The sequence below is a fragment of the Ursus americanus genome, chromosome 18 (genome assembly GCF_024610735.1).
Source record: "Ursus americanus isolate L20-20 chromosome 18, mUrsAme1.1.p, whole genome shotgun sequence".
Lineage (NCBI taxonomy): Eukaryota > Metazoa > Chordata > Mammalia > Carnivora > Ursidae > Ursus > Ursus americanus.
The window spans coordinates 32,659,151-32,685,852 of record NC_142144.1 but is presented as its reverse complement, the minus strand read 5'-3'; the positions used below and the strand labels follow the sequence as shown (position 1 = coordinate 32,685,852).

General features: G+C 47.3%; 1 protein-coding gene across 1 annotated transcript in view; it reads left to right on the top strand.

Annotated features, from left to right (window-relative positions):
• Nucleotides 1-26,702, top strand: part of LOC123781309 (stimulated by retinoic acid gene 6 protein-like) — a 49,126-nt gene extending 22,424 nt beyond the window's left edge. The window contains exons 5-18 of the mRNA XM_045780749.2: nt 1,364-1,484; nt 3,068-3,113; nt 5,622-5,750; nt 6,070-6,140; nt 7,543-7,654; nt 10,562-10,715; nt 15,855-15,930; nt 19,243-19,324; nt 19,662-19,710; nt 20,144-20,261; nt 21,329-21,448; nt 22,659-22,822; nt 23,515-23,661; nt 24,358-26,702. Of these exons, the coding sequence (XP_045636705.2) occupies nt 1,364-1,484; nt 3,068-3,113; nt 5,622-5,750; nt 6,070-6,140; nt 7,543-7,654; nt 10,562-10,715; nt 15,855-15,930; nt 19,243-19,324; nt 19,662-19,710; nt 20,144-20,261; nt 21,329-21,448; nt 22,659-22,822; nt 23,515-23,661; nt 24,358-24,506 (1,538 nt within the window). The 3' untranslated portion in view covers nt 24,507-26,702. The remainder of the gene's footprint in view (nt 1-1,363; nt 1,485-3,067; nt 3,114-5,621; nt 5,751-6,069; nt 6,141-7,542; nt 7,655-10,561; nt 10,716-15,854; nt 15,931-19,242; nt 19,325-19,661; nt 19,711-20,143; nt 20,262-21,328; nt 21,449-22,658; nt 22,823-23,514; nt 23,662-24,357) is intronic.

The following is a 26,702-nucleotide window of genomic DNA, read 5'->3' as shown; positions in this document are numbered from 1 at the left end:
CCCTCCGCTTGTGTCTGGACCCACTGTTTCCCAGCTCCTAATGCTCCTCCCCTTCTCACTTTGGAGTCTGACTGTCTGCAGGCCGCCTCCATGGGGGGCTCAGTCGTGGGAGGGGCCTGAGATAGTCAGCAGAGCGAGGTCATGGCCCCCCCTCCCCCGGCTCAGCACCAGCACACCTTGCTTTTTCTCACCCGTGAATCAAGGCCTTCAGCACCTTGCTGTCTTCAGCTGGGATTTCAGCTTTGGTGTCTTGTGTCCACTGGCAGTTTGGGGTTCTGTTCTCGGGCCTTCAGACATCCCATTGCCTTCTTCTGCTTCCTCTTACTCAGATGTCAATACCAAATGGTCTCGAGACCTAGATTTCTGGTAGATGTTGTCTGCGGGTCTGGTTCTGCCACCTTAGTTGCTCTGTCTGCTGCTATGACGGGGATTTCAGGTAGATTGCAAAATTATGCTGTTGTGGCTTCTATCCTCGCAGAAATTCTTCCTTGTATGTGGTCCTGTCCTACTGGCTGCCTGCCCCTCGCATGCACATAAATACTGATCAGCCCCAACGGGCCATCTCCCATCCTCTGAGTGAGGAATGCCCTTCCTTCCCTTCTCCTCTCCATCTTACAAACTCCTGCTTGTATTTCCTGGCCTGGCTAAATGTCACCACCTCCAGGAAGCCTTCCCTGATCCAGACCCCAGGTGAAGTCAGTGGCTTCCACTTCTTGTCCCCACAGCAGATTGACTGTGCCTCTGTTAACACACCACTCACCTTCCTCTGTGTCTTCTCTATTGGATAGCAAGCATCTCAGAGCAGGAAGCTAGTTCATTCCTCCTGCAGCCCTAGGGTCTGGCTCTGGACCCGGCTCAAAGCAGATACTTTGTAAAGGTCATCTTGCTGGATTAGATGTTCCTGGACCCTGTTCAGTCCTCTAAGAGCTAGTCAGTGACAGAATGAATATTATCACCGTCTTGTGTAGAGAGGACGTGATGGTTACGTGGAGGTGTTGTGCACACATCACCACGTTTTGTGTTGCTGTGGGGCACTCGCAGTGCTTTGCTCTTGGGGGGCGCTCTTCACTCATTTATTTGGCTTGTCTGTCCCTCCTCCTGTGCGCTGGCCAAAGTCAGGGACCAGGTCTTCTTCATCTCAGTACTTAGCCAGTGCCTGGCATGGAAGGGCTCCCAGGAAGGGTCCATTGCAACAGTGAAAGACATTCCCGCATTCCTCCTTGCTGAGCGGGGACTTCTCCTCTCATCTCCTTGGGTCCTGAGGCCTGTGACCGGAAGTCGGTGTAGAGCCCCATAGCTTCCTTGTGATGCCCTGAGCCTGTGAGAAGAGGACTCACGGCATCTCTGGCCCTGTCTCCCTCAGCGTTTGTGCTGCTGATCGGAGGCATGGAAGTCGGCCTGTCCCACTTCCCCTTCTTTGCCTGCCTCTCGTCGGAGTTCCAGCTGCTCAGCTCCATCCTCGGCTTCAGCTACTCACTGATCTGGTAAGACAGACGCTGCCTGCCTGCCTGTGACTCCTTCGGCCGTGGCTGATCTCTGGACAAAGGGCTGGGGGTGACCTGTGAGCTCCCCGTGGAGGATCTCTTTGCCCAGACCTGAGGCTCACGATGGGCTGGGGGGGTGATTGGTCCCAGATCCCAGAGGTGACTGTGGCCTCTCTGTGGGGCTGCACTTCAGGCTGCAGAAGGTCAGGCCAGCATGCTTTCTGCTTCATAGGCCACAACTGATTAGAATATTCCCCTAAGTCAGCCATGTAGCAAATTTCATTTCTGTAAACTGCCAAGGGTCCCAGTGGGGGATGCCGGAGTCCCATTTGGACTTCTCTGTGCTGTCATGTGTCCCCTGGGAGCCCAGGAGAAAGTCCGTGCAGCTCAGCTTGACATTCACGGCCAACTGCAGTCAGGCCTCCCCTGTCTCTCCATCCCCCACAATACCCAGGACACACCTCCGTTCACACCAGACTCTGCTTTCCTTCATCCACCCGCTTACCCACTCAGCAAGCATGCTATTACATCCCCGTTCTGAGCCACGGAACATGCTGAAAACAAGACAGCCCGTGTGGATCAAGCATTCTGCCCTCTTTGTCTCTACATTGCTGTCCCCCTGTGGATTATCTGCCCCGACTCGGTCCGGTGGCAGATACATCCTCATCCTTCATGGCTGGTCAACCCCACAGACGGGGAACTTCTCCACCCTCCTGTTGGTCTCTGCCCTCAGCACTGACACTCGACCCAGCACGGAGCAGGACCCAGGAGTCCTTGCTGACTGAATAGTCCCACAAGCATTCTGCTTTCAAGCCTCTGTCCCCCTCACTGAGCCGGCTTCCCCCCTGCAGCACTGTCTGCGACGTAGGGGCCCTCAGGCCTGTGTGTGGGCCACGGCAGGGGCTCACAGGCTGCCGACGCTGCAGCGGCTACAATTCCTGAGTCTGTAAATGGCTCACTTTATAACCTTTAAAGGGAGGGTACTGGGGTTAGATGTGAGGTAGTGGTACCATCTTGTCAGCTTCTGACAAATCTTCGTCCCAGGGAGGAGAGGGTGGTGGGACTCGCTCAGCAGCCTGCGCTCCCTGGGAGATGAATCGGGCTGGAACATGACCAGGACTCTCGTGTCCGGTGGGCTGAAGCCTTGAGGCTCATTCCTCAGGGCAGTGTTTCCAGACGAGGCCAGTCTGGACAGAAGGAGCGTGGACACCAGAGTTGGGAGGCCTGGGCCTCGGTCCTGGCTCCAGGTGTGACTCTGGACAGATTCCTTTCCCTCTGCGGACTTCAGCTTGCACCCCTGAGTGATGGGGGCAGGGAGAAGGAGATCCCTCAGGGACTTCGTGCTCTGCTGTGTGGTTGCCGGGATTGTATCCTCTCTGAGGGCATGTGAGATGATTTGGTGCACGTACTTTTGCACAAGCAGGGTGCCTGATCTGGGAGGGAGGTGCACAGAGGCCTGGGCACCAGCCCTCCCGAGCAGGAAGGGAAGGGGAGATAGCTTCAGCCCGATGGGATCTGGGCTTCTTCACAGGGACTAGGCTGGGAGCGGCCACAGTACTCCAAACCCTGTTTTTGTCCTGCAGGTTTGCTGTTACTGTCCTTTACATCACAGAGTGTCCCCACGGGCAGGTGAGTCCCGGCTGAGCTATGTTTAGAGTATCAGGTCCTGTCGCCATGACCAGCCTCTGCCCCTCTCTGGGCCTCAGTTCCCTAGTGTTTACAGAAGGAGAGTTGGAGCCATTGATGATGCTTCCATTTGTATAACATCTTACGTTCATCAAGGTGCTCATTCACAGACAGATGTTCTCACAGTTGATGTTCATAGCAGCCCCGCAAGGTGGGAACCTCTTTCAGCAGACCTATTTCACAGGTGAGGAAACTGAGGCCAAGTGTATTAAGTAACTCTTCAGAAATAGCAGTTTTGAGAGTTGAGATGAGGTTTGGCTGACTCCAAAGCTCATTTCTTTCCATTTCTTCATGTAGCCTTACTTTCTCTGTCTATAAAATGGGAGACTTGGACTGGATGAACCCTCAGCTTTGCCATGCATTGTCCTTCTTGGAATTGGGGGGAACTGGTTCATCTGTTTGGCCTTGAGTGCAAGGAAAAGGAGCAAGATGAAAGAGGGTGTCACGCTGCAACTAGAAAGGTTACTGGGCAGGTGGGGGGAGCACCAGCAGGCCACCGGGGTCGGGAGCCAATGGGAGCCTTGCCAAAGTCTCCCTGGGGCTTCACTCACCGTGGAGGACTACAGGGTGTGATGAAGAGAGTCTGGAGGGGCTGGATTGGAAAACTAGTATGGGGGCTGGGTTTTCCCTCTGCATCTCTGTGCTGGGATTAAGAACATTCTAGCATACCTCTGCCCAAAAATATGCCCTCCACTCTGCTCATGGTGCCAGAGATTCCAGATCATGGGCATTTTCTCTGGCATCTCGGAGAGCTTCCAGTCTTCCTGAGGTTCTTCTGAAATTTGAAACGTTCGTAGTTAATTAAGGGAGAGGGCAGGGTGTTACCTCTATGCTTAGAATCGCTAGCGTGCTAGGTGTTGTTCGAGGCTCAGGCCCCCAGATGAGCTATTGCGTAGTTCAAGGTGCTTCAAGGCACTTTGAAGGCTGTGTGTTAGTGCTGGCCCCAGGTCACTGATAAGAAAGTGAGGCTCAGGGGCTAACAGGACTTATGAGTTGAAAATCATGGGACTGAAATCCGGACTAAGGTAATAATACTTTGTCTCATGTTCTCAAATGTGTTCATGGAAACATTATATATAAAAATGAGACATTGGAAGAGTCTAAAATGTCAAATATTAGGAGAAACTTTAAATAAAATTGGTTCATCTAAATGCACTATTATTTTGCATTAAAAGTGACATATACAAATAATTTGTATGCATGTGGGGAGCTGATTATGATGTCTAAAGACCTATGTGTTTGGTATAATCTCAAGTTATAATAGATATAGATGTAAAGATAGATACAGAGGGGAGACACTGGAATATTGGCAGTGGTGACATCTGATGTGTAAGCGGGGAGCAGACATTGGAGAGGAGGATGAAGGGGAGACATGAGCTCCCACAGCTCGTCAGGCTTCTGTTCTGCATCTGAACAGCACAATATCAAATCCCGACTCCCTGTGGGGGCAAGGAAATATTTAAAAAACCATGAAACTGGGGCACCTGGGTGGCTCAATTGGTTGAGCATCTGATTCTTGATTTTGGCTCGGGTCATGATCCTGTGGTCGTGGGATCCAGCCCCACATCAGGCTCTGCACTGGGCAGAGAGTTTGCTTGGGATTCTCTCTGTCCCTCTCCCTCTCTCTCTGCCCCTCCCCCTGCTCACACACACACACTCTCTCTGTCTCTGAAATAAACAAATCAATCTTAAAAAAATAAATCCCACAAAACCAACCACTAAATTATGCCCCTCCCTCTTTCTTTCTTTTTCTTTCTTTCTTTCTTTCTTTCTTTCTTTCTTTCTTTCTTTCTTTCTTTCTCTCTCTCTCTCTTTCTCTCTCTCTCTCTTTCTTTCTTTCTCTTTCTTTTTCTCCTTCTCTACATATCTCTCTCCCTCTTTCTCCTCTCCAGTCCTCTCCTCCCTATTTCCCCTCCTCACCCCTCTTTTTTTTTTTTTAAGATTTTATTTATTTATTTGACAGAGAGACATCCAGCGAGAGAGGGAACACAAGCAGGGGGAGTGGGAGAAGAAGAAGCAGGCTCCCAGCGGAGAGCCTGATGCGGGGCTGGATCCCAGGACTCTGGGATCACGCCCCGAGCGGAAGGCAGACGCTTAAGGACTGCGCCACCCATGCGTCCTTCCTCACCCCTCTTTCTGTCCCCCTCTCTGTTGTGTGTGTTTTCCAAAAGTAGCAGTATTTAATCCCTGACCAGAGGAAGCTATGAAAGCCCTTTGTATAAAATAAAATGCGGGTGCTAGGACTCATACCGAGGGCTGCCGGACTGTAGGCCACGGCTGGTGCCATGGTGTGGGGCTGGGGGAACAGAGATGGACCACTGGCCGCACAGCTCTGGGAGAGTGGGCTTGGTGGGCGTGGGCTGGGGCAGGCAGATCCCCGCCCACAGCTTCACCGGGAGCCTCGCCCTGGCCCAGCGACAGCGTGCTTCCCGTGCTCTGCTTCGGTTGCAGTTTTTGGGGAGGTACGAGACGGTCCTGTTCTACTGGCCCTCGCTGCTGTGCCTGGCCTTCCTGCTGGGCCGCTTCCTGCACATGTTTGTCAAGTCTCTGAGGGTCCACCTGGGCTGGGAGCTGCCGATGGTGAGTACCGAGTGCGAGCACCGTGTGCGTCCGCGCGGGTCTGCGCTGCGCCACCGTCCTGGGAGGGAGGCACTATTTTTACTGCTCCCGTTCTGCATGAGGGACCTTGGCCCCGGGGTGGTGGGCTGCATCACCCGAGGTCACGTCGCTGGTCTAGAGCAGAGCAGGATCTGCAACCAGACAGCTCGGTTGTTGAGGCTGTCTCTTAACCACTGTGCTCCCTCTGGAAGAACAGCTTTACCGAACTCCTGGCCTCTGTGGCAACGGCCTGTCACAAGGGTTTGTGAGCCCAAGCATACCCCTGTCTCTTTTCTCACAGGAAGAAAAGCCTTTCCTGGAAGTTCACCAGGCGCAGCATGTCAAACGGCTCCTGAGGAAGCCCCCCCTGCAGTAAGCCCCGGGTGCCTCACTCACCCTCCGTGTGTGCGCCCCTGGGGACGAGCCCTGAGGTGTGGCAGCCCCTGACATGGCTGGAAGGCCGCAGAGTAGTCAGGACTCTCGTTGGCTAATGACAGAAACTCAACTCAAACTAGATTAAAGCGAGAAAAGAAACGTACGGCCTTCCATATGTAAAAAATCTAGAGGCGGTCAGCTCAGAAGTGGATGGATGCTATGGCCTCACTGATATAAAAACCACAGCGAGTTCCCTCATTTTCTCTTAGCTCTGCTTTGATCTGTGTTAACCTTGTGGTGAGATGGGCTTCCTCCCTGTGGTGGCCCCCAGAATCTCTAAGCTTATATCCTCGTGGTTTAAGCTCACAGGAAAAAGACATTTTCCTTCCTAATAATTCAAACCAAACTCCCATTGTGATTCACTGGATCACATTGGACCCCATGTCTTCCCAAAACCAATTACTGTGGCGAGGTGATTAGAGTAAATGGATCGTTAAGCCTGTCACGTATTTGCCATTGGAACTAGCAAGTGGTTCAGCCTCGCTTAACCGCTAGGACTGATGGGAGGGAGCAGGTTCCCAGAGAAAGACTGCAGTGCTGTTACCAATACAAGAGGACATAGCTCATAGCCAAGCAAAAGCACCTGGTCTTCAGTGATCATACAGGTCACCCTATCCCTGCCACTGCCATCGTTGTGTACAAGGGGATATTCCCCAGAGAAGGGACATGGCTAGTCCAAGGTCATACAGTGGCAAAGCTCCTACTTTGGTTAAAACTACATTTGCTTATGTGTAACAGAAAATGCAAAACAACAGTGGGACACCCAAGAGGGAGGTTTCTTTCTTTCTCATGTAAAAGAATTCTGGAGGCAGACAGTTTATACTGACCCTGCACTGCCCACCATGGAAGTTTGCTGATCATCTGTCTTCTGCTGCCATTCTTAGTGCTTGTCATCGTGAAGGCTGTGCATGTCCAAGATAGATGCTAGGCGGGCTCCAGCTTGGACCAGCCACCATGTCTGCATTTCAGACAGCGGGCAGGAAAAAAGAAGGAAGGGCAGTGGGGTCCCTCCCAGCTGTGTGAATTCCACCTCAGCACCTTCCCCAAAGTGCCACACCACACTCTGGTCACATCTGATTGGCCTGTGCTTAGTTTTGGTCACTCTTAGCTGTAAGAGAAGTTAGGAGCAATAGCCCTTTAGTTTGGTGAATTGCTATATTGAGTGAAACTGAGTCTCTGTTCTTAAGAATAAGGGGAGAACGAAAACTGGAACCTACCAGTGTTCTTTCTCTTCACTACATTCTAAGATGAAACTGGAGCAATGAGGTTATTTTCAGAAGAATCAGGCATTTGTTTACCAACCACAGCCTCTCTTTTCTTGTTATTTATTCATTCACAGTGAGACTAAAAAGTCCTGGTTCCAAACCAGAATCTATGAGTGGGACCCCTGCTTTCAGTTCCCAAGCAGAATGATTGGAACCACTGTGTTGGCTTTCATTTGCCTGTACCTTGTAAGTAGATCTGAACAAATCCTTTTCTATGTCATAAATGTGATGGGGCTAGGGCTGGGGTTAGTCTTTAAAAGCTAGGTCAAAACTGAATCTCTGTAAATCAAAGAAGTACAGTTTTTTGACCCCTCCCCCACTTTTACTCCAAGGACACTCTCACCCACATGGAGAATATTACTAATAAATATAGTTGAATTATTTATGGAGACTTCCAGTTATCAATTCCATGTAAAGAGCTTGTAAGATGCCATTCCATTCTAACAACAAGTAAAAATCTGAACAAATTGAAAAAATCAATAGTTCTTCTTAGATGCATAAGAGAAGAGAAGTCATGGCGCAAACCATTGCCCCTAAAATTGGAGACAGACAGGGGGATAAGAGAACCACAATGGAATGGAGCAAACCAAATCCAGCAACGTACGAGAATTATACACCATCACCAAGTGGGATTTATCTTAGATATGCAAAACTGGTACAATACTAAAAAATAATTAATCATATCAATAACTAACAGGAGAAAAATCACACGATCTTATTAATAGATGCAGAAAAAACATTTAATAAAATCCAACACCAGTTCATGAGAAAAATTTTCAGCAACCTAGGCATAGAGGGGAACTTTCTCAATCTGATAAAGAGTATCAACAAAAAATCTACAGCTAACGTCATACTTTATGGTGAGAAATTAGAAACTTTCCCACTAAGATCAGGAAGAAGGCAAGACTGTTCCCCCTCACAACTCAACATTTACTTAGGAAATCCTAAGTAATAAGCTAAGTCATAAGACAAGAAAAGGAAATAAAAGGTATACTGATTGGGAAAGAAGAAGTAAAAATGTCTTTGTTCACAGATGACATGATTGTGTGTGTAGAAAATCCAAAAGAATCAACAAAAAAAACTACCAAAGGGACACCTGTCTGGCTCAGTCAGTAGAACATGGAACTCTTGATCTCAGGGTTGTAAGTTCGAGCCCCACGTTGGGTGCAGAAATTACTTAAAGTCTTAGTTCCAACTCCTGGAACTAATAAGCAGTTATAGCAAGGTTTCAGGGTACAAGGTTGACATACGAAAGTCAATTGCTCTTCTATATATCAGCATTGAACAAGGGGAATTTGAAATTAAAAATACAATATCATTTACATTAGCATCCCCCAAAAAGAAATACTTAAGTGTAAATCTAATAAAATATGTACAAGATTTATATGAGGAAAACTACAAACCTGTGTTGAAAGAAATCAAAGAAAACTAAATACATGGAGAGATAGTCTATATTCATGGATGGAAGGACTCAGTATTGTCAAGGTATCAGTACTTCCCAACTTGATCTACATATATTGGGATTGAGCTATATTGGAATTCAGTGCATGACACATGTCATTAGATGTTTGTCCAAATCCATAGAAAATGCAACACCAAGAGTGAACCCTAGGGTGAACTACGGAGCTTGGGTGATAATCATGTTTTAGTGTAGGTACATTATTTAAGTTTGCTTTCTCAACAAAAAAAAATTTTTTTTAATGTTGGCATAATTCTGACTTTAATATTTTATTAAGCACAGGATCAAAACATTTCATGTGGTCAAAGTTACCTGAGGTAAAATGTCTGAGTCAAAAGTGGGGTCAACATGGAGAGAGAGAAATGGCAAGACCAAATTGCCTTCTGGATGATACCTATATAAATTAATCCTGTGATTGAGTTTTAAATGAATGTATTAGGTAATGCCGAAGTACCACATAAACCCTTAAGTTTCAGTGACTTAACACTATATATATGTTTGCCTATGTAACCATGTCGAGTGAGTGTTCAGGTTTGGGGGGCAGCAGTCCTCCACGTGTTAGTCCATAACCCAGATTCTTCCATCATGCACCTCATTATCCCCAAGAACCCTCACCCTCTGCATCCAGTCAGCAGAAGGGGAAGGTGCATGGAGAAATGCATGTGGGAGGTTTTCAAAGGCCCATGTGGAATAGCACACATTCCTTCCACTCCTCTTCCATGGGCAAGAACTATGTGATGTGGCCACATCTAACTCAAGGGAGGCTGGGAAAGGTAGTCCAGCTTTGCGCCCAAAGAAGGGGAGAACGGATTTTAAAGGACAACTGGAGTTTTTCCCAATGTGAATAACTGACTTGGAGTTATTGTGTTCCTTAAGTCTTTGGTGGTTATCTACTGAATGCCAAGCACCATGCTAAGACATGGAAGAGAAAAGACAGCTGACTCAGCAGAGTCTTGGCCTGGGGGAGACCCATGGTCTAAGAGAAGGGGATACGATGTGCTATGAATTACCTGCCGTGTAAAGAGAGAAAAAGGTGAAAGTGCTCTGAAAATTTAGCGAATTATTCTAGATTGAGATATTGCCTGAAGATGGTAACATTTGAGCTGCACATTCAAAGACAAACAGAATTTGGCTGATGAAGTAAAATGGGAGTAGGAACTCTAGAAGCTTTGGCATGATGGCAGGCAGCATGGAGCCATGATGACAGGATGATGGGAGTGAGCACATGTGACATGTATGCAGGAAACAGCACCTTCTCTAACGTGGTTACCACCAAGACGCCAGAAGGAGAGTGGTGAAAGAGAGGGCTGGAGTTGTCCCCAAGGTCACTCCTTAGTCACCATTAGACATTCATTTCACTTGGATGTAATTAGTGTTTGAAGAGTTCCTTGAGCCCTTGTAGGACCTAGTCTTGAATGCTATCGGGTGAAGAAAAGAGTTTGGGGTGACTCCAAAAAAGTCTTCAAAGAAGTCACAATCCCACTCATCTTGGGATAGCCACCGGCCAGAGTCTATTTCAGATGAGTTTTGAACTTCAAAGAGTTTTGACCTCAAAACCAAAGAGGGATCCATATGTTATTCACCTACGAGGCGGGACTCAGGTGAGACGTTGAAATGTTTGATCTTTGTACCAGTTCGTTGTCATTGAGCTCTGCATGTTCGTGTATGTGAGAGACGAGCTGGATGTGTTTGAAGGGGAGCTGGAGAGCTACATCACCTCCGTGAACCAGACGGGGACTCTGACCCCAGTCATCCTTCAGGTGAAAGAGTTGATGAGTGTCACCAAAGGTAAAAACCATCCCGCCACCTTTGTTGAGAATGTGTGGGAAACTGGGAGAGGGACTTATAACTGGTGGCAGGTACGCACCTGGGATAATTATTGCCACGGTACTGCTACTACCTGCATGAGGTGCCTGGTTTGGGAGACAAGTGATATCTGCCTCGTGGGTGACTAGAAGACCAATGGGATTGGGATCCAGGCCATTTTGTTAGAACCTGTTTGGGGCTGAATTGAACACGCCCTGAGAATTTTCTCGTTTTAAATAGCCTATTTCGTTTTGATGCCAGTGGGAACAACTAAAATCATCGTCTCTTTTTCACTTTGGAAAAAATGAAACAGCAAGTCATGGTTTTTCTTTAGAATTTTATAGGAAAGTTATTTATGCTGTTCAGATTTAATTTCGCTTAGGTCAGGCTGCTATAACAGATTGCCATAGACTGGGTAGTCGAAACAACAAACACTTGTTCCCCAGTTCTGGACACTGAGGAGTTCAAGGTGCCATTAGATCTGGGGTCTGGTGAGAGCCTGCTGCCTGATTTCCGAATGGCCTTCTCATTGTATCCTCAGTGCTGGAGAGTAGGGAGAGGAAGCAGGCTGTCTCCTGTCTCTTACAAGGGCACTAATCCCAAAAGCCACGTCTCTAAATACCATTGTATGGGGGGTTAGGGTTTTGACATATGAATCTGTTCATAGCAGTCACTTTACCTTAAGATAGCAGTTTTCTTTGAAAACGACATTCTAATTCTGTGTCTGTTGCCCACGGAGGGAGGAGAATTCTTCCCTCTTTCCTTCTGAGAAAGGCTCTGGACTAGATGTCAGGTAAACTCCGTGTCGTCAGACAAGTCAAGTCCTCTCTCTTGTCCTCGGCTTCCTCATCTTTAAATGGGGGCTTGGAACAGGGTGTGAAGTGGTTTCCAAAACCCTTTGTAGCACCAACATTTAATGCCCATAAATTACCAAATGTTCCTTAAGTCATGAAACAGGTGTTGTAAATGATATTTTTGCTTAAGACTCATAATCTGGTAGAGTATTGCAACCAGAAGGAAATAGATCTGTGAATTATGTGAGGGAAATTCTCTTTCATGCACGTGACATGGAAAATTACTTTTATGTGAGCCCTGGGGCACCATCTCTTCCATACCAGCATGCTTTATTGTTGCCCTTGAACATTCGTATTCATCTTTAATGTACGTTTACGCTCAGCCGGAGGAGTCCCTGAGTGCCCTGCTCAGCAAGCATAGTCTAATCTTTAAGTTCAATCATACTAATGTTAAGTCATAGTTTTTATAGTTTATATTAACCCCCCTCTTCTGGGCAAGCTTTTAATGCCAACCTCAGTTACTTGTTCTGGGTGAACTGGAGTAAATATATCACCGTATCACTCGTGTTTTACCCCCTCTTTCATGTATTTCTCACATGTTTAGATACTTTGAGAGTCAAAACATAAAATTTTCCCTCCATCTTGATCTTTTCCAGCTTTAACACAGCTGCCCTCTGGCCAAGAGAGACTTTTAAGCTGAACAAGCTTCATCTTTGGGAAGATAAAGGCATTAAATTAAAAGTGCGCAGTCAGTCATGCTCCCGCTGCTGGCTGGAGAGAGTCTGCGCTCACTCTGCTAGTGGCCAGACTCCTCCCATCCTTTCCTTCAAGGATCCCTGTGCCCCCCGGGGTGAGATTTATGGCGGTTTACCTGCATCCTTTGTGATGGTTGAGGTTTGGGGTATAGCAATTGCCTAATCCTGGTGATACCGGGACAGAGACACATTTAAAACTTGGACGGAATGGAGATCAGCTTTCTTTCTTTTTTTTTTTTCCTGTAAAATGAATATATTTCTAGGAAAAAATGAAATTATAGTGCAATATAAAATATAATCCCGTTTTAATTATTAGATTTAACATATATAAAATCTCTATAAAATTGCTATAAAAGTGGGGCACCTGAGTGGCTCAGTCAGTTGAATATCTGACTCTTGATGAAGATCAGCTTTCTTTTTCCTTCTTTTTAAGTCAACTTTTCAAAGATATAATTCACATACCTTATAATTCATCCATTTAAAGTACAATTCAGGGGGTGCCAGGGTGGCACAGCGGTTAAGCGTCTGCCTTCGGCTCAGGGCGTGATCCCGGCGATCTGGGATCGAGCCCCACATCAGGCTCCTCCGCTGGGAGCCTGCTTCTTCCTCTCCCACTCCCCCTGCTTGTGTTCCCTCTCTTCGCTGGCTGTCTCTATCTCTGTCGAATAAATAAATAAAATCTTAAAAAAAAAAAAAGTACAATTCAGTGGTTTTAGTATATTCTCAACCATCACCATTGTGCGACCATCACCACAATCAACTTTGGAACATTTTCATCACCTTAAAAAGAAATCATGACCATTTGCAATCACCCCCCATTTCCCCTCAACATTCCCAGCGCTAGAATACCACTGTTTTCTGGCTCTGTGGACTTGGCTCTTCTGGACTGCTTATGTAAATGGAATCCCACGATACGTGGTCTTTTTTGATTGGCTCTCTCACGTAGCAAATGTTTACAAAGTTCATCTGTGTCATAGCATGCGACTGAACTTCATTATTTTTTATTGCTGGAATTTATTCTGTTGTATGAATAGACCACATTATATTTATCCATTCGTCAGTTGATGGAAATCTGGGTTGTTTTAACTTTCTGGCTATTATGAGTAATACTGCTGTGAACATTCATCTCCAAGTTTTTCATGTATTTTCATATATCTTGGGTGTATACCTAGAAGTGGAATTCTGGGTCATATGGTAACTATGTTTAACCTTTCAAGGAATTGCTGGACTGTTTTCAAAAGCAACTGCATCACTGTGTATTCCCACCAGCAATGTATCAGGGGTCCAATTTCTCCATATCTTCACGAACACATGTTGGTAGTTTTTTGTTTTTTAATAATAGCGATCCAGTAAGTGTGAAATGGTATCTTATTGTGGTTTTCATTTTCATTTCCCTGATGTCTAATGATGTTGAGAATCTTTTCATGTCCTTATTGGCCATTTGTACATCTTCTGTGAATAATGTCCATGGAGACTCTTTGCCTATTTTTAAATTATTGAGCTGTAAGAATTCTTTATATTATACATAAATCCCTTAAGAGAGATATAATTTGCAAATATTTTCTCCCATTCTTTGGGTTGGTTTTTCACTTTTTTGATGGTGTCCTTTGAAACACAGTTGTGTTTAACTTTGATGGTGTCCAGCGTATTCATATTTCTTTTATCGCGTGTATATCTGAGGAAGCATTGCCCAACTTGAGATCACAAAAATTTATTCTCATATTTCCTTCTGAGACTTTTGTAATTTTAGCTTTTACATTTAAACTTATGATCCCTTTTTGAGTTCATTTTTGCATATGCTGTGGGGTAAGGTTCTAACTTCATTGTTTTGCATGTGAACATCAGTTGCCCAGGACCCTTTGTTGCAAAGCATATTCTTTCTCTGTTGAATTGTCTTTTTCATCCTTGTTGAAAATACATTGATGATGAGGATTTACTTCTGGATTCTCAGTTTGTCACATTGATCTATTTATCTGTCCTTACGGCAGTACCACACTATCTTCATTACCGTAGCTCTGTAGTAAGTTTGAAATCAAGAAATGTGAGTCCTGCAATTTTCTTCTTCCTTTTCAAGATTATATTGCCAATTCTAGGGGCGCCTGGGTGGCTCAGTCGTTAAGCGTCTGCCTTTGGCTCAGGGCATGATCCCAGCGTTCTGGGATCAAGCCCCACATCAGGCTTCTCCAATGGGAGCCTGCTTCTTCCTCTCCCACTCCCCCTGCTTGTGTTCCCTCTCTCGCTGGCTGTCTCTCTCTCTGTCAAATAAATAAATAAAATCTTTAAAAAAAAAGATTATATTGCCAATTCTAGGTCCCTTCATTTTCGTATGAATTTTAGGATTAGCTTGTCAATTTATGCAAAAATGGCATTGGAATTTTGATAGGGATTGGGTTGAATTTTTAGATCAATTTAGGGAGTATTGCCATGTTAGCAAAGAACATCCTATACCTGAACACAGCATGTCTTTCCATTAATCTAAATCTTCTTCAATTTCTTTCAACAATCCTTTGTAGTTTTCAGTGTAGGAGTTGCATATTTCTTCTGTGTATTCTTAAGTATTTTATTCTTTTTGATACTAATGCAAACACAGTTGTTTTCTTCATTTTCAGTTTGTTCATTGCCAGTGTACAGAAATACGGTTGATTTTTATATATTTGTCCTGTATCCTGCAACCTTGCTGAACTCATTTATCAGTGAGTTTGAATCTTTTTTGTTTGTTTATTCCTTAGGATTTTTTAAATATAAGGACACATCACTAGTGAACAGAGATAGTTTTATTTCTTCCTTTGCAGTCTGGTTGCTTTTTCTCATTTATTTTCCCTGGCTAGACCCTCCAGTGCAGTGTTGGATAGAATTGGCAAGAGTGGACATTGATTTTCTTGTTCCTGAACTTAGACGGAAAGCAGTCAGTGTTTTGCTGTTAGTATGACGTTGGCTGTGGGTATTTTGCAGATGCTTTTTATCAGGTTGGGGAAGTTCTCTTCTGTGTCTACACAACGGAGTGTTTTTAATTATAAAGAGGTGTTGGATTTTTTTTTTAATGCTTTTTGTGGACCAACAGATAAACAGCTTGTCCAGAAGCTTTTATACGTACACATCATCTCCCTTCCCTGGTTCTCCGTCCCTTTCTCGCAAGCACACGGATCACGTGAAAGCAGATTAGATACAGCATCTTAAAAACTGACTATGAAAGAATAGTCAAGACCTCTTGATTCCAGTTATCTTTGCGCATGGTTGCTCTTTACTGGGGGTGGCAAATAGAAGCCAAGTATTAATCGTTACACGAGGACGGATGGTGACTACGATGTGTATCCTCCCTAATTTTCTCTTCGCATTACTCACCGTAGATGGAAAATCTTAATACCAAAGGAGAGGCTTGTGCAAGAAGTAAAGTATAGCAAGGGTGTGTGTGTGTCTGAAATGAGACAAATATAAGCAAAACTTTACACAAGAAATGCGTTAAAGGAGGTAAAATGTCTTTGCCCAGCCTTTCTGATGTGAACATCCGCACTTTGACAATACTGTTTCTGGCTCATGTTCTCAGACCTCTCCTGTGACTGCTTCTATTTCAGGAGTCTGGCTAGTGACCGTCTTGCCCGCCGCCCTCACGTGTGTGACCTATCTGTTCCACATATTGGCCTGTTACAGGTAAGAAGGCTCTGGGAGTCCTTTGTGTGTCTTCAGCCAGAATTTTCTAAAAATCACTGAGCGTGACAGCAGTGCCCAGTTAGAACCAGGCATGTATAAGCCATCCAGGAACAGCCACGTCTATTGGTAGTAAAACAGAAAACCCCAACCAAAAAGCTATTGATTCGAGCTTCTACTATGAGCTTGGCATTGTGCTTCGAATCTTTTGATTTTCAGGGACGCCTGGGTGGCTTAGTTGATTAAGCAGCCACCTCTTGGTTTCAGCTCAGGTCATAGTCTCAGGGTCCTGGGATTGAGCCCTGCTCAGTGGGGAGTCTGCTTCTCTCCTTCTCCCTTTCCTCCTCCCCTGGCACGCATGCTCTCTCTCTCTTAAACACATACATACATACATACATACATAAATCTTTTTAAAAAAAGAATCTTTTGATTTTCACCACAACCCTGAGCGGCACTTTCATCTCTGTTTTCACAACTGAGAAGGCTGAGACTTAACAAAATAACTCACCCAGGCCATATCTTCTGCCCTGAGAGGCCTTATCGCTCCTTGTATGCTCAGCATCTCTGTTGGGTGTCAGACCTGCTCTGCTCTCCAGGACTAACCACACTGGGTTCCCAGCAGGTGCACCTGGCTCAAGGAGGGTATCAAAGGAGATCAGGTTAAGGGCACTGGGTGTATCAGTCTCTAGAAGAGCAGAGCAGGAGGAGGGGATGGCCTTCAATATGTAGTGAGCATTTCACTGCAGATAGCGGTTGAATTTTAGGTATCTGCCCTCCCTCCTCTCTCTCTCTCTCTCTGTCTCTCAGTCTCTTTCTGTCTCTCAGTTCTTCCCTCCCCCCACCTCAGTCTCTAACTCACATGCAGTCGCAGGAGACCCAGGGCCATCTTCTTCCCCTCCAAAGCATCCTGCCTTTACACCCTCCCCATTTGGCTGCTCAAAGATTGGGTTTCTTGCAGATGGCATCCAAGTAAGGACTCTTCTGGCACAAAGAGGCCCCAGCTCTCCATCACAGCCCTAGCTTGCTCCCTCTCTCTGCTTGCTTGTCCTCGGACCCCGTGGGTGGACTGGACACTGCCGCTCTCCCCTGCCTTACCTGATGCGGGCATATGCCTGCTCCTTCCTTTAGTGGCCTGCAAGTACCTGGGAGATTATCAGTGAGACATTGGACCACAACCAGTCACAATGATCTTTTAGAGCTGGCTGCATTGGCATGGGTAGAGGGCACAGGGAAGAGAAGGCTGGCCCCTCCCTCCCATGCCTGTCACGGAGGACTGATGATCCCTGCCCTGTCTGCTTTACAGGCCCATGGGGCAAAGGAAATAGTGGATAAGAAAACCCTACACCTGGATAGCACTAGCACTGTGCCAGTATTTTTCCTTTTCTTAGAATTATTCCAACCTATATGCTGCCTCTTTTTTTAAAAAATGTTATAAAAAATATTTAGTGTAAAGTCTTTCTTCCATTCAGACCCCAGTTTGTTGCCCCAGAGCTAAACATTATTCATTTTCTGTATGCTTCCAGAAATTTTCTATGCCTCGTGCAACTATATCCGTGTGTTTATATTCCTGGTGGCATATTCTCCTCCGGTGCTGCCGAGCTGAAACATAATGAAAACCACAGATGCAATTTTGAATTTTCTAATAGAGACTAGTAAAAAGGTTAAAAAGGAGGTGAAAATAATTTAATAATATATTTTATATAACCCAACATACCCCAAACCATCATTTCATCATGTAATAAATATACAAACTACTAATGAGATTTTTAAACACTCTTTATTTCATATTAAGTCTTCCCAATTTAGTGGTCATAAATTTGCAAAACATCCTGAAAAATGCTAGAGATAGGATGTGGGGGGAAAAGCGGGACACAGATGTGAATGTTGACTGTGAACATAACCATCACTGACCTAATCTTTATGCAAAGGTCCAGGCCAAGACTAGCACATGGGGAAGGCATGCAGAGGTTTGCGGGGGTGCTGGGAGCATGAGGGACTGTGGTTCCCTTCCCAGTTTCCTTTATGTTGTAATAAGGTAGATCTATCATTAAAGGGGTTCCATTATTACCTGTTTTGAAATATTATGACATAAGTCATACATATTCATCACAGAAAAAATATGAAAATAGAGCAAATTGAAGAAAATAAAAGCCACACGCAGAGTCTCAACTATCCCGTTCAGTCACCATTAAGACTAGGTAACTACATATTATTTTTACAAACTATATTAAGATTTTTCAATCGTCAGGGAACTGTGCATGACCATGTTAAGACCACAATGAGGCATCCCCTCACGTCTGTTCGAATGGCTAGTACCCAAACCACAAGAAGTAACCAGTGTGGGTGAGGGTGTAGAGAAAAAAAAATTTTCATGCACTGTTGGTAGGGATGTAAATTGTGCAGCCACTGCGGAAAACAGTATGGAGGTTCCTCAAAAAAGTAAAAATAGAATTATCAGATGATCTAGCAACTTCATTCCTGGGTATTTATGGGAAAAAAACAAAAACACTATTTCAAAAAAAAATATTTGCACCCCCATGTTTATTGCCACATTATTTACAATATTCAAGATATGAAAATAACCTGAGTGTCCACTGATGGATGGATGAAGGGGCAAAGAAGATGTCACACACACACACACACACACACACACACACACACAGTGGAATACTATTCAGCCATAAAAACAAATGAAATCTTGCCATTTGCAGAACATGGGTGGACCTTAAAAGGCATTAGGCTTAGTGAAGTCAGTCAGACAGAGAAAGACAAATACTGTATGATCTCACTCTGTGTGGAATCTAAAACAAACCAAAAAAACACCATGCTCACAGATAAAGAACAGATCTGAGGTTGTCAAAGGTGGGGGTGGGGGTGGGTGAAGGGAGTCAGAAGGTATAAGCTTCCAGTTATAAAGTCAATGTCATGGTGATGTAATACACAGCATGGTGACTCCAGGTAATAGTACTGACCTGCATATTGGAAAGTTGCAGAGTGTAGATCTCAAAGCTCTCATCCCAAGAAAAAAGCTTGTAACTAGGCGAGATGATGAATGTTAACTAGACTCATTGTGATGAACATTTTGCAGAATACACAAATATCCACTCACTATGTTGTACACCTGAAATGCAATGTTGTATGTCAATTATATCTCAATTTTAAAAGTATTTTTAAAACATTTTTAAGGCTAATGAGAACCATCCCACGAGCTGGCCACCATCTCCCTCCACAGGCTTTTCTGTGTACAACTGTTGAGCTCTAAGTACATAAGGAGCCGTGGTTATGAATGTTCCTAATTTCCTGTTTTTTCTCTAGAAAGCACATGAAGAGGTTGTGGGCAGGAAATAAACACTTTCTCCCTTTGAAGTTCCATAATCCTTCCTCGGCGGAGAGTGTGGTAAGTCCCCTGAGGCCTCTCTCTGCTCTGAGACTAAGTGATGGCTGAATCCCACTCTCCTGCAGCTGGGACAGGGGCAGCAGCCTGGGAGAGGAAGAGCCCTGGACGGGGAGTCCAGAGGCCTCACTTCTAGTATGCTCTGCTGCTGGGTGACCCAGGGTAGTCACTGTCCCCATCTGGCCCTCGGTTTCCTCACCTGTACAATGATGACAATCATGACACCTGCCTTGGTGTGTTGGTGGGTGAACCTCCGATGAGGCAGGGATGCTGGACCCATGCGTTAGAGGTGATCAGTGTTCTCTCCCCTCTGAGACCCCTTTTTCTTTTTAAATCTCAGGTGGCCATTGCAAGGTACTCTGGCTGGCAAATAGCCTACATTCTGTGGGGTAAGTGTCTTCACGTGATCTATTCAATTCAACACCCATTCCCTGTGGAGTCCTGGCTGTGTGTAGAGAGAAGAGAGGCGACGCGAAGCAGCCCTTGTTCTCTCTCCTACAGGAGGGACGGAGAATCCCACACTCACGTAGCTACCATTACTTCCTGTCCTAAGCCCATGGGCTGGAAATGCTAAAGGCAGTGGTGACGGAGAGGAGGAAGTGACTCTCCACACCCAGGGCAGGACATGAATGCTTTCTGGTGGAGTTGACACTTGAGCTCCATCTGGCAGGGCGAGCAGAAGGCGGCAGGAGGATGGTCGTGCCAGACGGAAGAAACAGCACAAGCAAAAATGCCCGGCGGGTAGAGGGGGGACTTCAGGGAGGGACATGTATGACTGGGTCGTGAAGGGCCTCGAGTGACCGTGGGTCCCTCGGCCCACAGGCTACCTCATCATCCACGTGGTGCAGAGCCTGTGCGGCATGCTGATCATGTACAGCCTGGTGTTGCCCGTCATCCACAACCAGGGCCTGGAGGTGCTGCAGGGACTGGGCATCGGGACGTAAGTGCTGGGTGGGCTCCCTGTCGTTGCCCGGGGCCCAGGAGCCGGTGGACCCTCGAAGCTGCTGTTCAAAATGCCCCTTCCCTGTTGGGCTCTCACTAATTCCTGAACCCATGCTCTCAGCTCCTCTGACCCAAGGATGGGCCAAAATAGCAACTCACCACCGTGGGAACCTTATAGTTCATAACATTTCTCCATTCCCGCTGTTTGGTGGGGCGCTCGCAGTTGTGTCTGTGGGGGATATGCATGTGTCCATTTTACAGCTAGGAAGATTGAGGTGCAGGGAGGTGACATGAGAGTCAGGGCAGTAGAGTGGAAGGAGAGAGGAAATCTGAGCGTAGGTTCTAGATCAGCTGTGTGACCTTGCGTAAATCGCTTCTCTGAGCCTCAGTTTGCCCATATGGGAGATAAAAGTGAAGGCTGACATTACTGAGAATTCGTCATGCATCTTTTCTCTTAAGAACCCTTTGAAGATTGGGTCTCATATTAAGGCCCGTTTTTCAGACAAGGCAACAGAGGCACAGAAGGCTAACCAATTTGTCCAAGAAGAGACAGGGTTGGGAGCTAGCAATCTGAAGCCAAGGCCCCATGTAACTGCTGCCCCCCATGGCCGCTCAGGGGGTGCAAACACAGGATGTGGCCTCTCTGGGAACTCCCTGCTCTGAGCTCCTTGGTTCCATTCTCCCCTAGAGCCACATGGGAGGCTGGGCAGAGCCTGCCCGTCCACTCTCATGGACTTCATGAGCTCTTGAAAAGCTCTATGCTTTTCTTTGATTTCCATGCTGTTAGACACGCAGCTCAACTGCCATGCATGGACAAAGGGACGTAATTAAATCCTGGAGTTCTGGTCTGCAGCCAAAAGACCTGACTCTGTGGCTTTGAGAAAGCCCTCTGTCCTCGTGAGCCTCAACTTTCCATCAGACAGTGGAATACTCTGGAGGCATGAAGCCCAGAGCCTGAGCTCCTGTTGTCCCAGCAGACTGTCCCATCTCTGTCCTCTCTATCACGGGGCATTGGAGAAGGGCTTGGACAAGGCCAGCTCAGGACGGTCTCGCCCTGTGTTTCAGCCTCACCATATCCATCGTCCTGGGTCTCATGATCCTGCAGGTGTGGATCGCCGCCACCTTCTTCCTGCAGCCGAAGATGAGCACGGCTGACAAGCAGAAGCCCTTGGCTCTCAACAACAGGTGAGGGCCAAGAAGGGAATGGGGGTTGGAGGCTTTGGCTTCAGCAGCCTCTCGTTCCTTCCTCTTTCCCCTTGGCAGGTCCCTGGGTGGACCATACCTTCCCTGAGAGGGTGAGAGGCTGTGGTTCGGGAGTGGGCTCTGGAACCGAACTTTCTGGGTCCACATCCTGGCTCTATGAAACCATGTGACCCTACACCCATGAAATGCAGTTTCCTCATTTTACAAATAATTGTGCATCTCAGAGAGGTATACTGAGCATGAAATGTGTTAAAATATGAACTTAGAACAATAGTGCCTGGTCCAAGGTGATCCTTTGTAGTTCACACATTCAAAGCCCTTCCCTCAGGTAGGAAACAACGTGGCCACTAAGGATACAGAGATGTCCCCACATGAGCTACTTGCGGAAGCTCATAGTCCACGGGGGCTGGCAGACACAGACACATGGCGGCAGTGGACTCCAGAGGGGGTGACAGCCTCACAAGAGCAATGCGGGTAATGGAGAAAGAGAGGCAGGAATGGTTCATTGAGCCGCAGGCGGGGCGTTTGAGCTGAGCTCGGTAGGGTGGTGGGATTCCTACAGGTAGCACTGAGGAGAGGGCATGGCCAGCAGCCCTCACGGCACAGATGGAGGCAGCCAGCCACGGAAGGACAAGACGTGTTGAGAGAACAGTGAGAATCCAACATGGTGACCATGGAGTAGCCTTGGATGGTGGGGGCAGAGAGGGCGCACGGAGTGATGACCCCAGAAAGAGCCCTCTCAGAGATGGCGCAGAAATCCAGGATGCCGAGTTTGCCCAGGAAACCACAGGATCCAGTGGTCATCTGGGAAGTTTCCTTTGGAGAATTTGGAGCAATTCCAGTGGGGGGCAGGTCACTGTGACAACAGACAGTGGGAAAGCCACAACCTCTCTGTAGCCACAAAGCCAGCTGTAGCCACAAGAGGTTTCTTGTCGTACAGGAAACCTCAAAACCCAAGGATCCCATGAAGAATCACAGCCACCACTGACAATCGCCCTGCGCTGGGCTCAGCGCCTTCTGTGCTGTATCTGAGCTGGTCCCCATACCAGTGCTGTGTGACAGGGACGATCACGGTCACACGGCTGGGAGATGGGAGCCATGGGATTGGACCACAGGCCTGGGGCCCTGAGCCAGCCTGCCTGGCCACCTCCTCCTACTGAGAGGGTGCTGCCCCTGCTGCTTCTGTTTGCAGGAAAGCGTTCCACAACTTCAACTACTTTCTGTTCTTCTACAATGTGCTGCTGGGCCTGGGCGCCTGCCTCTCCAGGCTGCTCATCAGCTGCGTCCTGGGCACGTGGCTGATCGCACGCATCGACAGGACCATCATGCAGAATGGCTACGAGGGGGCGGACATGGGTGAGTGCCGGTCCCCGGGGGCCGTGCGTTAACTCCGGGGTGGGGGGTGGGGTGGGCTGGTCTTGCAGCTTTGCGGAAGCTGCCTGCAGGTCGGGTTCCAGAGGCCTGGACTTCACTCTTCCTTCTGCTCGGAACTCAGCTTCTCATGGAGGCTATAACGCTGAGCAGAAAAATCATTCAGCCTAATGGTCAGAAGAGAATTCAGGCTAGTAAATGGCTGCTATTTGACAGACCTTCGAAGGTATCATGGAGAGCAGTAAGAAGTACTAGAATCCCACCCGAGCTGTTAGAAGCTAATTAATTTATGAATGCACAGCTCTGAAAATTTTGAGAAAGAATGCATCACAGAATTACTGGTGTCATTAGCTGGAAACATAATTAAGAAAATGGTCTGTTCAGTTGAAAGACTCCCAAATCAAGCCATTTCTGTAGAGCAAAAATCATTTTGGTTTTCTTTCTGCATCCATTCATTCACTCATCCGTTCCTTGTATGCCTGGCAGCCTCTCTGTATGAGCCCCAGTGCTCCTCCCGCTTTCTGCTCAAGCTCTCCGCAAAATGGATGCATTAGAATGCCATCTTGAGAGCACTTCCAGCTCTTTATACCTAACTTTCTAGATTCTCAGTGAAAACAGGGGCACCGTTTAGGACCAAAAGCACAGGCTGCTGGCCTGACCTGCCTTCTGCGTTTCAGGGTTCAGTGCCTGGACCGGCATGCTCTATGTGGATCATTATCATACCAACCCTGTGCTCGTCAGCTTCTGTAACATCCTGCTCACAGGGCACAGGGAGAGGAAGCTGCAGCGGGCCATCAAATACTGGTACCTAAATCAGTCAGCAGGTAAGCCTCCCGTCTGAACCTGTGCTGGGGTTGGACAATAGGCAACAAGGACCCTAAGCTTCTCTGGGAACCCCGAGATGTCCCAGCTTCCCCCTTCCCTGCTCCCCTTCCTCCATACTCCGTGCCCTCGGGAACCTTCTACTGAGGAGAGCAGGAGGCTTAGCCCCGCAACCAGCCTGGCCAGTGTACCTCTGAGGCCTGGGGTCCTTGTCCTTCTAAGTGGGCTCCTCCCATGTTCCCAGAAATGAGCTCTAGTTCCGCTGTCTGAGACCTCCAGTCCCTTTGTTTGAGACCACCCATATCCTAGGCTTCAGGCCAGGTGACCTCCAAGATGGAGCTGGCTTTTGCTTACCACAAGCTCTTCTGGCTACCATATCCTGCTCTCTCAAGGGTCTATACTGTCTATCCCACCTCTCCTACCCTTATTACTCTGCTCTGCCTTCTGCTGGGAAGCCCACCAATTAGCCATGTCTTGTGAGCACCCTTCTGGGCTGTGTTCATCACTGTTCCCAACTGCAGACATCTGGCTCTGGGACAGACCCACATCCCTCCAGCCGCCCTCATGTCCCCAGAAGTCCTGGTCCAGCTCCTTCTCCTGCACCTCACACCTACCAGTCAGCTTCTCCTAGAACTTCTGAGAAGGACAGAGACAAGGTGCCCCATCCCCTAAGTCTGTCTGCTCTGGTTCACTCTTAGGTCCCCGAATCTCCACCAGGTCCAGGACGAGGTGGCTCCTGCTGCAGACCCTGGTCAACAACCCAGGATTAGTCATGCTCAGAAAATCAAGACCAGGTCATGGTTCCCGGGACTTTCCCCAGATTCTGTTGACTTGCTCAGAGAGCTGACGGTAACCTCCAACATTGCTGCAAGCCCATTCCAGGACGACTGCCCCTGAGACGAGGTCCAGGCTACCCAGCCACTGTCCCCGGCAATGTGATGGGGTGCAGTCACTGTCCACCGCATACAGTGCCAGGCGCTCACGGAATGGCAGCTGGGCTGAACCATGAAGTCTCAGGTCTAATAATCCACTCCCTAGGTGAAAAGATCGAGAACTAAAGAGAATTTCTGTTGAATCATCTTTTCTCAATAATGATTTCCACTATCCATGGTTAGGAAGCGGTGTTGGGGAGCTCCATGTGGACAAGACTTAGTTTGACCACGGGGTAGAACTTCGTGTCACTGAAGAAGGTGGTAAAACGTCTGCACCAGGAGAGCTTAACTGTTTGACAGAGTTTTTCCCTGGAAGAAAGTATGGCCTTAATCCAACAGCATCCTCATTGCTTCCCCCTTTCCAGGCCATCGTGGTGGGAGAGAAGGAAATCCATGTCCCCAGCCTCTGATAGGGCGAATAGGCAGAAGTTGGGCTGTCCCTGCCATGGTCACTGGATAAGGAACAGATCAGAATGGGTCTGGGCCTTGGTCACAAAGAAGATCTACAGATCCGACAAGGAGGGTATCCCCTGGAAAAGCTGTCTATCTGGGGAGGCAGAGATGGGAGTGGGCAGGCATTCTAATTGGGAGCCAAGAGCAACAGTGTAGGAGCAGGAAAGCCCCAGGCATGTTTGAGGAGGGAAGGCCTCTGGTATTTGCAGTGCAGGGCCTTGGGGCCTGGTTAGATCACCCAGGGAGGCCCAGATGCCAGGCTGGGAAGCCTGGATGTTTCTCTTTGTGCAGAGGGCCCAGTACTTACCCTGAGTCTTCATACCCATGCATAAGGTCTTTGGTGGCCCGGGACTTGTGCAAAGTGACCGAAGTCACTCATGAAGCTTGGGCAAGTGCCAGGAAGACCTCCCAACAGGGGGAGGGAAGTCCCCATCTACCTCACAAGTCCCAGAGCCATTAAAATTCAATAATCATTATTGAGCACCTACTATAAACCTAGTCCTGTGGCTAGATGTGTTTGCCAGACTTCTCTCTCTTAATTTAATCTATGCAACCTCCAAACTTTGTCATTCTGCTTTCAGAAACCGAGACAACTGGGACTAGAGTGTTGGGGTCCCCACACCATCACTTTTAGCTATGTGACACCAGCTATATGACTCTGCTTTTCTGTGTTGCTTTTTCCTTATGAATAAAAAGGCCAATGCCTGCAACACCCCAAATTATTTTGAGGATAAAATGAGCTAATACACACAAACACTCTTAAGCTAGTGCCTGCTACATCCTACACTCAATAAATACTAGTTATTGTTATTTGCAATGTTGATACTTTGCGGTGATGTGATTAACGTCTGTTTACCTTTCAGGATGCCCTCAGCTGGGAGAAAGGAGCCAGGGATGGTCTCCCCTGAGCTAGTTGCCTTGCAGATCATTGCTGATTTTCCTCAGGACCTACACTCACCAGCCCTATTTGCTTCTAGACCTACTGGTAGACTTGGCCCCAGAAGTCATCTTGGCCAGCGAGGGAGAGTGTGGGGGTCTGCCCATGGCCAAGTATATAGACCCTAAGCCTGGCACATCAGAAGTCATCTGTGATCTCTCAGGTCCCAACCAGGGAGGAGTGGCCACCACGTACCTGACAGGCTGGGCCCTTTAGGGAATATCTGTCTTAAAACGAATTGTATAAGGAGAGGCAGGAATGCTGGAGATCCTAGCGCAGAGGGATCGTAAATGTTTATGGAACAAGGCCCAGCAGTCACCTTGAAAGGGACCTTACAATCTTTGCCCCACACATGAAGCAAGCAGGAAAAGGAGCATAGAGGTCATGGGTGAGGCTCCTCTAATGTAGGTCAAGAGGACACATGGAGCCCCTAGAGGGGGACTGAGCCTGGAAAGTCCTGGGACTTCATCCATTTGCAAATTATCTTCCTCTGGTCTTGTCCTTCCCACGTGCAAGGTTTAATCTCTTGACATTTATTCCTCTACTTAGTGCTGATGCATCTTCAGAGACTGAACTAGAAAACTACAAGTTCCTAATGTCTGGCCAAAAGAAACCTCAACAAGAGAAGCAGAGAATGTTTCCTCTTCCTTCAAAGCTGTAGAAAGACAGCCCCTGTCCTGGGGCAGGAATGGGCCTGGCAAGTGTTATTTCTAGACATGTA